Source organism: Chlorocebus sabaeus, chromosome 2 (genome assembly GCF_047675955.1).
Source record: "Chlorocebus sabaeus isolate Y175 chromosome 2, mChlSab1.0.hap1, whole genome shotgun sequence".
Classification (NCBI taxonomy): domain Eukaryota; kingdom Metazoa; phylum Chordata; class Mammalia; order Primates; family Cercopithecidae; genus Chlorocebus; species Chlorocebus sabaeus.
The window spans coordinates 56,405,927-56,419,965 of record NC_132905.1 but is presented as its reverse complement, the minus strand read 5'-3'; the positions used below and the strand labels follow the sequence as shown (position 1 = coordinate 56,419,965).

The 14,039-nt window shown below is 41.9% G+C and overlaps 1 protein-coding gene across 3 annotated transcripts in view; it reads right to left on the bottom strand.

Moving 5' to 3' along the window:
- Nucleotides 1–1,610: 1,610 nt before the first annotated feature.
- SEC23B (SEC23 homolog B, COPII coat complex component) overlaps nt 1,611–14,039 on the bottom strand; it is a 49,598-nt gene continuing 37,169 nt past the window's right edge. For all 3 annotated transcript variants that reach the window (XM_007961169.3, XM_007961164.3, XM_007961165.3), the window contains exons 17-20: nt 13,633–13,719; nt 9,653–9,808; nt 9,216–9,281; nt 1,611–2,086 (exon numbers count right to left, since the gene is read on the bottom strand). In XM_007961169.3, the coding sequence (XP_007959360.2) occupies nt 1,997–2,086; nt 9,216–9,281; nt 9,653–9,808; nt 13,633–13,719 (399 nt within the window). In that variant the 3' untranslated portion in view covers nt 1,611–1,996. The remainder of the gene's footprint in view (nt 2,087–9,215; nt 9,282–9,652; nt 9,809–13,632; nt 13,720–14,039) is intronic.

Genomic DNA, 14,039 nt, shown 5'->3' with positions numbered 1-14,039 from the left:
GTTTCACCGTGTTGGCCAGGCTGGTCTCGATCTCCTGACCTCAGGTAATCCGCCTGCCTTGACCTCCGTAAGTGCTGGGATTACAGGCATGAGCCACCATGCCCAGCCAACATACTTTTAAACAGTCGTGCCTCGTTTGAACTCAGGACAAGAACTCTCTCATTTCTGTGAGGATGGCACCAAGCCATTCATGAAGGATCCACTGGTATGACCCAAACTCCTACCACCAGGCCCCACCTCCAATCCTGGGTATTACATTTCAATGACAGACTTGGAGGGGACAAATATCCAAACCATATTACCTAGCAAAGTTGTAAAGTATGAAGACAGAATAGATTTGCAGATATGCTGAGATCCAGTGAATTCTCCCCAAGTACTCCCTTTAGTAAAAGTCATTTGAGAATGCAAAATGCCTTATGGAATAAAGGGAAGAGTGGAACTAACCCAAGATTCCAAACAGAAGAAATTCCTGGATGACAGCTGTGCAGCAGGTCAAAGTGATTGGCCCCCGTTAAAAGGGGACATCAGTGGCCTCCAAAGAAGAAAAAAATGGACTTCATTCAGTAGAATAAGCCAGAGTTTCTTAGTAAATAGAGAACAAAATATTTCTTCTCTCAAAAAGCAAACAAAATTTAGAAATTCTGAGGAAAACCACAGCAAATCTAAGAAATCATAATCCAAATAGGGAGCAAGCCAACTTATGGCACGATGGAATGTAAGGAAGTAACTCTGATTCTGTCCTTCGGGATGTTTTCCTCCAAGTGGCGTAGGGACTGACTGGGACACTAGCACCCTAGAGAAAAATGGCATCCTACCTGGCTTGGACTTGAACAATATTTACATCATCATGACTGTGTAAATGCTTCTTAGGAGCTTTCAGCTTTCACAATCAACTTAGTGACAAAAGATATGATAATAGGCCAGAATATAATTTCTTTTTTTTCTGAAACAGGGTCTTGCTCTCCCACCCAGGCTGGAATGCAGTGGCATAATCAGAGCTCACTGCAACCCTGAACTCCTGGGCTCAAGCGATCTTCCTGCCTTAGCCTCCCAAGGAGCTAGGACTACAGTTACACACCACCATGGCCCAGTAACTTTTAAAATTTTTTGTAGAGACTGTCTTGCTATGTTGCCCAGGCTGGTCTCAAACTCTTGGCCTCAAGTAAGTCTCCTGCGTTGGCCTCCTAAAGCATTGGGATTACAGGTGTGAGCCACTGTACCTGACCCAGAATATAAATTTTACCAATCTTGATAATATAAAAATAAATAATATATATAAAAATAAAAATACAAAAATGACCAAAGGTATAGCTGGAGGGTAGAGAGAAAGGTCTTACTATCTTGATTCTTTGAAAATGGGAATTGAGATATGGGCTAAAATTAAATACATCAAGAACAAAAATCTTGTAAGGAGAGGTTAAAAGCAGTTATCTTCAAAAAGTAGGTCTGAGTTTATAGAGTGGAGGTAACTTATTTGTTATAAGTTCTTTAGGATAAGGTATTTGTTTCATTTTGATCCTGCGTATGTATTGCTTTAATTATGAGGATTAAGTTCAGGAAACACCTCTTAAGGAAGTCACTTAAAACACATACACACTCACACAGAGACCTCAGGAAATAACATTTGTATTAGCAATATTTTAGCCAGTACTTTCTGCATCTGGATTTATTTTCTTACGATCATTAAGATTCTCACTTAAACAAGTTGCCAAAATACATTACCTCTGATTTTATTTAGATTCTAAAAGTTAGGATACAAAAAGCACATAAACATCTACAAGTACCAAAACATTTATGACCTTATAATTTTATAGTGCAAGAAAAAGGACAAAGACAGGAATACAAATAAATTATAATCTAAAGAGTTACATACAAAATTTCCTTGATTATTTGTTAAAATCTGCTAGAAAAGTAACAGGAATGTTATTAAGCCTTTCTAGACATTTTGAACACGATCTGACACCGTTCTCTTCAATTTCCTGGTTGCATCCTCAGCTTAGCAGGCACTGGAGACAGCCAGCTTCTTCAAATGGTCCATGAACACCTGCAGGCTAACATCATCAGTTAGGATGGGTGCTCCAGTTTCCTGAAATGTAATGATAAAGATTAGTTGGCAGATATCTTAGAAGCTGGTTAGAATTCATGAGCTGTCAAGCACCTTACCTCAGAGTATTCACAGGTGTTGTCCCCTCTGCTAGGAGTACTCCCATCACCCCATCCTCTGCCTCACTAACGACTTCTTTTGACTAAAGCACAGTTTCCTCACAAAATCCTTTCCTGGTATGCTGAGATCAGGCCGCCACCACCTGCTAGTTTTGAACATCAGGACTTCTACTTTACCCTCTTCTCCACAGTCCTGATGAAGTACCCAGGGTCTAGCTCCCCACCAATGTGAGCTCACGGAGTCCCACATGCCTGCCCTTCCTCTTAAATGCTCTGCTTACTACAGAAGCTGGATAATGGTGTACCCATGAACAAGTGAACTGGTATCTCCACTGAACAGATAGATACTTCAAATATCAGAAAAAGCTTATAATTTTATTAATGTTATGGGAAAAAATTGAATAGAAACCTCAATTTGTAGTAAGATTCCAATTTTGTAAAGACATTAAAAATATATATATACATACACACACACACACAATAATATACTTTATATTATGTAGAAAAAAGCTGGAAATAGTTAACTCTTTAGAAAATGATTCTAGGTAATTTAAATTTTATTTTTTAAAACATATTCACATTTTCTAAAATGAAACCGTGCTGTTCTAATTAGAAAAGTGTAAGCATGATCAAAATGTTTTCAGAGGATTTTGAGGAAGAAGGAGTAGAAGACATACTTTTCTCTATTCCTCCCACTAAGTACAACTGAAAACCTTGGGCATCTTATATAAACCAAGCCTAAGACGATGTTTAAAGGTGGAGAGAAGACAGAAGACACACTGAAGACCTCGGGATGCAAGTAACAACATGACAGCGAGTCCTCGGGCTTTCTTTTATTTTATTTTTTTTTTGAGACGGAGTCTCGCTTTGTCGCCCAGACTGGAGTGCAGTGGCCGGATCTCAGCTCACTGCAAGCTCCGCCTCCCGGGTTTACACCATTCTCCTGCCTCAGCCTCCCGAGTAGCTGGGACTACAGGGCCCGCCACCTCGCCCGGCTAGTTTTCTTTGTATTTTTTTAGTAGAGACAGGGTTAGCCAGGATGGTCTCGATCTCCTGACCTCGTAATCCGCCCGTCTCGGCCTCCCAAAGTGCTGGGATTACAGGCTTGAGCCACCGCGCCCGGCCTTCCTCGGGCTTTCTTATGCCTCATACACTCCGAGTTTGGAGCTGAGGAAGCTGGCAAATTGTCACTGAGCGCAGACTCAAACAAAACAAAACAAAACAAAACAACAAAAAGCACCCACTTTCTCTAGCCAAAGGACTAAAGCAGCCTAGCAAGACAGAACAATCTTAGATAATAACCCCTGTACTCCGGGCAAAAATGAGAGGAAAAACTGTGGCCCTGACCCACCTGAACCAGCAAAGGCTGGGTGGGCAGCCAAAATTTCTACCCTCACAAGGCAGTAACAAGGCACCTCAACACTCCCACCAAGATGGTGGCAGAGAAGGCTAAGTATGGAACCAGGAAGTTCATCCCCAATGGCCAACTAAGAAATTGTCCTACCCCTGTGGTGTCAGTAGAGGCCGTGTGGGGAGCCTGGACTTCCACCCCAACCTGGCCAAAATATATGCCCCTCCCCCTGCTTACTGGGGTGGCATCAGAGGCCTGGTGGAGGGTCAGGACTTTCACCTTCACCCAAATGTAACAAGGCCAGCTCCACAGCGGTGTCATTGGAGGCTATGGGGGAGCTGGAACTCCCATTCCCACTAAGCAGTAACAAGATATCACTAGGCGCCCCCAGGTGTCAACTGAGGCCAGTGGAAAACCTGGACTTCTCCACCTCCACCTGGCAGTAATGGAGCCCACCAGCACCCCCCACACCCCCACTACCACCTTCCCTATCAGAGTAGTGTAAGAAAACATCAGTGAAAAGTAGCAGGTTTAAGTAAGATCCAGGGTCTCATACAAACACTCAAGTGTCCAAGTTTCAATAAAAAAAAATCACTTATACAAAGTGATTACCAAGACCTCCAAATGAATTTACAAAGACAATTGACAGGTGTTAACACTAAGTTGACAACAATGTTAAAATCACCTGACAAAGATTTTAAAATAGCCGTGATAAAAATGCTTCATGAGCAATTACAAACACACTTGAAACAAATGAAAAAACAGGAAGCCTCAGCAAAGAAACAACAAGGTCCCAGGAAAGAAGTGGAAGACAGGGAGAACCAAAAGGAAATTTTGTAACTGAAAAATACAGTGACAAACAAAAAGCTCAGCGCATAGGTTCAATGCAGAAAGGGAACAGAAAAAAGAATCAATAAACTGGAAGACAAAATAATAGAAGTTACCCAAATGAACAAAAGAAAGAAAATACATGGAAATGTAGTACCTGGGGTACTGCAACAGATCTAACATTCATGTCACTGGATGTCAAAAAAGAAAGAAAAGAGAGCAGGTGACAAGGCATTCAAAGAAATAATGACCGAAAACTTTCCTATTTGGCAAGAGATACAAACCTACAGAAGCAAAAAGCTGAGTAAACCAAAACAGGATAAACCCACAGAAATCCATGCCAAGACATGTCGTAATTACACTTTCTTCTCTGCCCCTGCCCATCCACCCTGAAAACTAACAACAGAAAAAGACTACTGGAAGCAGCCAGAGGAAAATGACACCTTCTCTACAGGGGAAAACACAGACTGACAGTGAACTTTTCATAAGAAACCATAAAGGCCAGAGGAAGCGGCACAATATTTTTCAACTGCTTAAAGAAAAGAGCTGTTAGTCAGAATCCTATACGCAGAGAAAATATTCTTCAGAAAAGAAAGGGATATCAAGACATTCTCAAATAAAAGAAAACTAAAAATCTATCACCAGCAGACCTATGCTAAAAAGACTGGCTAAAAGTAGGCTGGGTGTGGTGGCTCATGCCTGTAATCCCAGCACTTTGGGAGGCTGAGGCAGGCGGATCACCTGAGGTCAGGAGTTCGAGACCAGCCTGACCAACAAGGAGAAACCCTGTCTCTACTAAAAATACAAAATTAGCCAGGCATGGTGGTGCATGCCTGTAATCCCAGCTACTCGGGAGGCTGAGGCAGGAGAATTGCTTGAACCCGGAGGCCGAGGTTGTGGTGAGCTGAGATCCCGTCATTACACTCCAGCCTGGGCAACAAGTACAAAACTCCGTCTCAAAAAAACAAACAAAAAAAAAAAAAAAAGAAAAAAGAAAAAAAGAATGGCCAAAAGATCTTTAAAAATAAAGAAAACATAAAAGCAACCATATAGAGAAATATAATAGGTTTTCCTTTTTAAGACTTATCAATTACGTTTGATGCTTGAAACAAAAACTATAACATTGTCTGATGTGATACTAAATGTATGCAGAGGAAATATTTAACATAATTATATTACTGATGGGGGAGAGGAAAGTGATGGAAGAGGGAGGGAAGGTCTCTAGACTTCACTTGAACTGATAAAAAACACCAGTAGACTGTGATAAGTTACGCATATATGATGTAATACCTAGGGTCTGACCAGGTGTAGTGGCTCATGCCTATAATCCCAGCACTTTGGCAGGCTGAGGTGGGAGGATCGCTTGACCTCAGGAGTTTAGGACCAGCCTAGGCAACATAACAAGACCTCATCTTAATTAAAATTAAAAAAACCTAGGGAACTTAGGAGCGACCACTTAAAAAAGCTAAATAAGGAGATACACTCAAAAACATTACAAACAAGTCAGAAGGGAATCCTAAAACATGTTCAAATAACTCATGGGAAGACAGGAAAAAAGTACACACAACGAAGGCAGGAAAAAAGTATACAAAACGAAATGAAAAAAGAAAAGCAGAAAACAAAAAATAAAATGGCACACTTAAGCCCTAACATATCATTAATTACATTTTATATATAAATGGTCTAAATATACCAAGTAAGAGAGCTCAGCAGACTGCATTAAAAACCATGACCCAACTATACACTGTCTATAATAAATTCACTTCTTTTTTTTATTTTGTTTTTCAAGATAGAGTCTTGCTCTGTCACCTAGGCTGGAGTGCAGTGGCGCGATCTCGGCTCACTACAACCTCCGCCTCCTGGGTTCAGGCAATTCTCCTGCCTCAGCCACCCGAGTAGCTGGGACTACAGGCATGTGCCAGCACGCCAGCTAATTTTTATATTTTCAGTAGAGACAGCGTTTCACCGTGTTGGCTAGGCTGGTCTCGAACTCCTGACCTCGTGATCTGCCTACCTTCGCCTCCCAAAGTGCTGGGATTACAGGTGTGAGCCACCACACCCAGCTGGAAGAGTTTTTAAAAACCTATTGCAACCAGGAGAGAGGAAATAATAATGACTAGAGCAGCAACCAATGAAATTGAAAATAAAAAGATAATAAAGTCAATGAAATGAAGAGCTGATTCTTTGAGAAGATCAATAAAATTACCAAACTCTAGCAAGACTGACAAAGAAAAGAAAAAACAGAGATGACATAAATTTATCAATATCAGGTATAAAACGGGTATCGCTGCAGACTCTACGGACATCTAAAGGATAATGAGGGAATCCTACAAGCAACTTTATATGCGTAAGTTTGACAGTGTAAACAAAATGGAACAATTCCTCAAAAAAAAAAAAAAACAACTGCCATAACTCATCCAATATGAAATCAATAATTTTAAGAGCCCTATAACTATTAAGGAAGTTGAGTCAGTAATCTAAAAACTCTCAAAAAAGAAATCTCTAGGCCCAGATGTCTTCATAGAGAAATCAACCAAATGTTTGAAGTATCCCCAATTCTACACAATCTTCCCCAGAAATTGGAGAGAAGGAAATACTTCCCAATTCATTTTATGAAGCTAGTATTATCCTGATACCAAACCAAACAAAAACAGGAGAAAAAAAATGAAAACTACAAACCAATATTCCTCATAAATATAGATGGAAAAATTCTCGAAAAAATATTAACCAATAGAATTCAGCCATATATACAAATAATTATATGCTAGGAGTAAGTGAGGTTTATTCCAGGAATGGAAGTCTGGTTTAATATTCAAAGAATCAATGCAATTCACCATATTAAAAGGCTTACAAAAAAAAATCACATGATTGGCCGGGTGCGGTGGCTCACGCCTGTAATCCCAGCACTTTGGGACGCTGAGGCGGGTGAATCACAACATCAGGAGATTGAGACCATCCTGGCTAACATGGTGAAACACCATCTCTACTAAAAATACAAAAGAATTAGCCGGGTGTGCTGGCAGGTGCCTGTAGTCCCAGCTACTTGGGAGGCTAAGGCAGGAGAATTGCTTGAACCCGGGAGGCAGAGGTTGCAATGAGCCGAGATCCCGCCACTTCACTCTAGCCTGGACAATAGAGTGAGACGTCTTCTCAAAAAAAAAAAAAAAAAAAAAAAAAAAAAAAAAAAAAAATCACATGATTATACCAATGGGTACATAAAAAACATGACAACAGTAAAAACTTATTCATGATTTTAATACTCTCAGAAAAATAGCAGTAGTGGGGATCTTCCTCAACTTGATAAAAGAGCTACAAAAAGCCCACAGCTCCTGTTATACTTAATGGTGGAAGACTGAACACTTTTCCCCAAAGCAGGGAACTAGGCAAGGGTGTCCAGTCTCGCCACTCTTATGCAATATAGTGCTAGAAGTAACCATCAGTAAAACAGGCCAAGAAAATAAAGTAAAAGTAATTCAGATTGAAAAGGAGAAATAAAACTGTCCCTGGCTTGCAGATGACATGATTGTCTAAGTAGAAATTTTGGAGAAATTTACAAAAAACTCCTAAGAGTTGTGACTCAGGAAGGTCACGGAATCAAGATAAACATACCAAACTCAATTGTATTTCTATATACAGCCATCCCTCAGTATCTGTGGGGGAATGGTTCTGCGACCTCCTGTGGATCCCCAAATCCATAAATGCTCAAGTCCCTAATACAAAATGGTATAGCATTTGCATATAACCTATGCATACCCTCCCATATACTTTAAATCGGGGTCCCCAACTGCAGGCCACGGACAGTACTGGTCCATGGCCTGTTAGGAGCCAGGCCACACACCAGGTAAGCAGCAGGTGAGTGAAGCTTCATTTGTATTTACAGCTGCTCCCCATCACTCGCATTACCGCCTAAGCTCCACCTCCCATCAGATCAGTAGCAGTACTAGATTCTAATATGAATGCAAACCTTATTGTGAACAACGCATGTGAGGGATCTAGGTTGCGTGCTCCTTATGAGAATCTAATGCCTGATGATCTGTCACCATCTCTCGTCACCCCCAGCTGGGACCATCTAGCTGCAGGAAAACAAGCTCAGGGCTCCCACTGATTCTACATTATGGTGAGTTGTACAATTATTTCATTATATGTTACAATGTAACATTCATAGAAATAAAGTGCATAATAAATGTGGTGATGGAAATGCCGCACATCTTGACCTTATCAATCTCAGTATCCTGGCTGTGATACTGTATTATAGTTTTTGCAAGATGTTAACACTAAGGGAAAATGGGTAAAAGATACAGGTGATCCCTCTGTATTATTTCTTATAACTATATGTAAATTTACAATTATCTCAAAAAAGTTTAATTTTAAAAATGTTATAAGAAAACAGAATGAAAGGAAAGACTCATCTGAGAGAGACATAAATGCTGGGAACAGTTAGATAAAGTAGTAATTGGTGGGGGGCGGGGCGGGGTGGGAGAAAAGGGAAGGAATTAGGCTGGAAAGTGAGGAGGCGGCAAAATCGATGGTGAGAAGTTGCCCTGTGTTCTTGGCAGAGAGAGGACTAGGGGCCACGCTGCTGTGTGACGAACGAGACCCCCATGGAGGCCACAGTACAGTGCTCTGTCCCCTGGCCTGAACCTGGTATGTTATGCTGTATATTGTGGAAGGGGACCCGCCCAGGGAGCCCCCTCAAGCTCCGGCCCAGCCATGTTATTCAAGTTGATTCGCTGCCTGCTACTCCCCAGCAAAATACCCAAGTTATGCAGTTATTCTGTCTCCAGGCCAAAAGAGATCCAATTGGTAGAATTTTAAAACAAGTTTAAAAAAAAACTAGCTTGGCATCCTCCCCAAATACCTGAAAATTTCTTACCTGGCCCCAAGCATAGAGGTTATTGTGTGTCTGAGATGGGTTCACTTTGGACAAAAGGAATCGAGCCTTTAACAACAAAAAGGTTTAAAGATTAAAAAGTGACATTAATATTAACGTAACAGAAAAAAGATAATTTTTTACAACATTTCTTTGGTTAAATTAGAATTGTTTTACTGCACAGTAATCTATTTCTTTAGCTTAAGCCCAGTGGCTCTCCATTTAAGGATCCTAAAACATAAAATGTATATTTTATCTTGGCAATCCCTTTACACAAGTGTATTTTGACCACTCATTTAAAAAGAAGTCATATTTGGAAGATTACCTGTGTGTCAACTTATGTCATCACATAAAATATTAACCATCCTGTTTGGATGTATAGCAATAACAATCTATCATAAAACGAACAAACCACTGGAGCTAGAACTCAGCTCGCTCACCTGACTGCCTCCATGCTCCGTGTTAATGTAACGTGGCATCGGGAAGCGTGCTTGCAGAATTTCTTGAGCATCATCCAGTGGTGCCTGCAGAAGGTGCTTGAAGTTTTCGTACTCGGGCATGTCCTGGTAGCCAGCTTTACGCCATTGGGCTATGGTCTACACAGAAACAAACCAACCAAAAACTATTGTGGAAACTGTAACAACAGCCTTCACTGACACTGACATTCTACCATGGCCACCCAGAGCTTGTTTCCAGTGAAGAAGTGTAATGTCAAAAATGACAAGCTTCAGAGGGAGAGCAAAGCAGAGCTACCAGCAGGAGGAGAAGCAGGAGTAAGAAAAATGGGTGCATCCAGGACACCCCTGCCTGCACATTACCCCAGGAATGTCAGGCATCACTCATGCCTCCTCTCTTCTATATCAACTAGTTAACAAAGCCTGTGGATTACTCATCCCAAGGAGCGGCGGCCTCCCTCCTTTTCCACTTCCACTGTTTTCACTCAGTCTAGCCTCTCATCTCCACATATCTGGTAAGGAAAGGGCTTTGTTGGCTGCCCACACAGACTCCACTCCCCTGTCTCCTTTCCTAATGGCACACATATTACACTCCTCCTCCAGTAAGCAGTAGTCATACAGACTTGGGTGCAACAGACTCATCCCTATCCTCTGCTCCCCCTGGGCCCTGAATTGAGGTACCTTTGGCAAAGGAGACAAGAGCTGTAAGAATCAAAGTATGAGTGTTGATCAGGCAGTGAAGAGAAGCCATATGCTAAACTGTAGAAAGCAGACGATCTGTCTCCCTGACTAAGCTACACATTTTATCACCCTTCCTTCTTTTATACTCATCAGCAACTGCTCTAGAAAATATCTTGTATCGCCGGGCGCGGTGGCTCAAGCCTGTAATCCCAGCACTTTGGGAGGCCGAGACGGGCGGATCACGAGGTCAGGAGATCGAGACCATCCTGGCCAACACGGTGAAACCCCGTCTCTACTAATAAATAAAAAAACTAGCCGGGCGAGGTGGCGGGCGCCTGTAGTCCCAGCTACTCGGGAGGCTGAGGCAGGAGAATGGCGTGAACCGGGGAGGCAGAGCTTGCAGTGAGCCGAGATCCGGCCACTGCACTCCAGCCTGGGTGACACAGCAAGACTTCGTCTCAAAAAAAAAAAAAAAAAAAAAAAAAGAAAATATCTTGTATCACAGGAAATCAAGAAACATTCATTAACTGATTCATATACCTTTATAAATAAAGTGAAGTGCTTTTGCATGTTATTTAGGGGAACAAGAAGACAATGGACAGGAAAAATGGAGGAAGGCTACAGCAAGTGTGCAATGTGTCTTAACAGAGCCATTAACATGGCTCCAGGCAGAGGATTCTCATCAGATGCCTCCTTCTGTAGCCTGCTCGCTTCCTCTCAGAGTGGCAGTTACCGTTTTCCAGGTCTAAATGCTGTGATTGACAGTTGGCCTATGGGAAATGCCCACAAGCTCACTAGGGGCCAGGGGTTCCTAAGAACACTTGCATTCAGCACACTCGGGGCTTTGGGAAGGTGACAGCAGTGTCACTGTCTTTATCCTTAGAACCCCTCACTTGCACAAGAAGGTGCTCAATAAACAAGTGAATGAACAGCATCAGGGGTTACAGAAGAAATGTCGATAAGGGGTGAGCTTAGGGCAAAGAATGTTTCATCATCAGTACAGTCGGCCCTCGGTATCCACGAGATTGGTTCCAGGACTACTCCTCCCAATACCAAAGTCCATAGATCCTCAAGTCCCTCATACAAAATGGCATAGTATTTGCATATAACTGACGTACATCTTCCCATATACTTTAAATCATCTTTAGATTACTTATAATACCTACTACAATGTAAAGAGTATAAATAGTTCTTGTGTGTTTCTTTTTTTTTTTTTTTTTTTTTTTTTTTTGAGACAGAGTCTCACTCTGTCGTCCAGGCTGGAGTGCAGTGGTGCAATCTAGGCTCACTGAAACCTTCACTCCCCGAGTTCAAGTGATTCTCCTGCCTCAGCCTCCCAAGCAGCTGGGATTACCGGCGTCTGCCACCACGCTTGTATTTTTGTATTTTTAGTAGAGACAGGGTTTTGCTATGTTGGCCAGGCTAGTCTTGAACTCCTGACCTCAGATGATCCGTCTGCCTCGGCCACCCAAAGTGCTGGAATTACAGGTGTGAGCTACCACACCTGGCCTGTGCTATACATTTTATTTGTATTATTTTTTATCATTATTTCAAAATTATTTTTAACCTGCCATTGGCTGAATCTGCAGAGGTGGAACCTGTGGATACGGAGGGCCGACTATACTGATACCAAAGGACCCAGTGGGAAGAGCAGCTGGTCATCCGGCTCTCAGTCTAGGACTATTACTGACAGCCTAGCACTTGTGTGCAAGTGGCTAGCAGACTGGGTGTTAATATGCTGAAAAAAGTTTACAGTTATAAAATACTTAGGAGTATTAGAAAACAAATACTTCCTAAGTTACTAAAGGAATCCCGAAACACAATTTATATCTTTTCACGATATCAGAAATCATTTCTAATGGTTGGCCAGTAGGAAACCAAATCAATAGCCAATATTATGAAGGTAGAGAACATACAATAGAAGAAAAAGCATCACTGAATATAAATATCACCATCATCTCCATTAAAGGATTTTTCCATAAAGATGCAAATAATTCAGAGAAGCTATTCCCTTTCTCAGGGCATGAGCCCCACTGAGAAACCCCACAGAGTCTCAGAATTTCTTTCTGAGAAAGAAATGGACTGAAAGCTATCCACAGCCATCCTAGGGATCCACAGACATAGTGTGAAGTTCCCTGGGCCATGTCATTTCATCAAAGCACAACTTTAGCTCTAAACGCTAACTCTGAAAGAACAGTAGTATGTATAAAATATTTACTGAGGAGAATAAGCTAGTTTTGCCTAACTTTGAAGGTAATGATTTACAGTGATTTAAAAGAACCGGCCAGGCGCAGTGGCTCACGCCTGTGATCCCAGCACTTTGGGAGGCTGAGGCGGGTGGATCACGAGGTCAGGAGATTGAGACCATCCTGGCTAACACGGTGAAACCCCGTCTCTACTAAAAATACAAAAAAAATTAGCTGGGCGTGGTGGCGGGCACCTGTGGTCCCAGTTACTCGGGAGGCTGAGGCAGGAGAATGGTGTGAACCCGGGAGGTGGAGCTTGCAGTGAGCCGAGATCCGTGCCACTGCACTCCAGCCTGGGCAACAAAGCGAGACTCCGTCTCAAAATAAATAAATAAATAAAAATAAAAAAAGAACCACCTGAGATTTTTTTTTTTTTTTTTGAGACGGAGTCTCGCTGTGTCTCCCAGGCTGGAGTGCAGTGGCGTGATCTTGGCTCACTGCAAGCTCCGCCTCCCGGACACCTGAGATTTTTTTACGGCATATATTATTATTTATTATTTTTTGAGACGGGGTTTCACTCTGTTGACCAAGCTGGAGTGCAGTGGCGTGATCTCAGCTCACTACAAGCTTCACCTCCCGGGTTTAAGTGATTCTCCCACCTCAGCCCCCCAAGTAGCTGGGACTACAGGTGTGTGCCACCGCACCTGGCTAACTTTTGTATTTTTAGTAGAGATGGGGTTTTGCCTGTGGTCAGGCTGGTTTTGAACTCCTGACCTCAGGTGATCTGTCCACCTTAGCGTCCCAAAGTGCTGGGATCACAGGCATGAGCCACTGTGCCTGGCCCATATTTACAGCAAATATTATTAAAATTAATAAATATACAAATACTCCAGAGACATAAGAAAAGGTTCTATTCACTAGAATAAAAGCCACTGCGCTTTCTAAGCCCAAACTGTTGTTACAAATGTCATTAAAAACCTAAATTAATAAATAAGAAGAAAACAAAAACCAGTTAAGGACAATAATTCTCCTTGTGTGCACAATTAAATAAATGTGTATGCCTTTTCCCCAATTTAAAAACAAAAAATATCATCTTACCTCACCAAGATAAATGACAATTTGAAAGAAAGTATCCATCAGCAAAATTCTGTCAGCTAGAATGCTGCTGCTATCCAAGAGTACTGGCTGAAGAAAAAGAGAAAGATGGCATTGGTTTTCCCTGCTCCCCACACAGCCACCACTTCCACCCAACCCTGACCCATGCCTGGTATCCACAGCAAAGGCTATTTACAAATGGTGCCCAGCACAGTGGCTCCCCACTTTTCTTCCTCACACACTTCCACTTTCTGCTCCTGACTCATTCTTGACTTTGTAGGAAAAAGAGACTCCAAATAATTCCTCATCAACTGAGAAGGGAAATTAATACCTTTTTTTTTTTTAAATTAAGAGTCGGGGTGTTGCTCTGTTGCCCAGGCTGGAGTCAAGTGATGTGACCCTGGCTCACT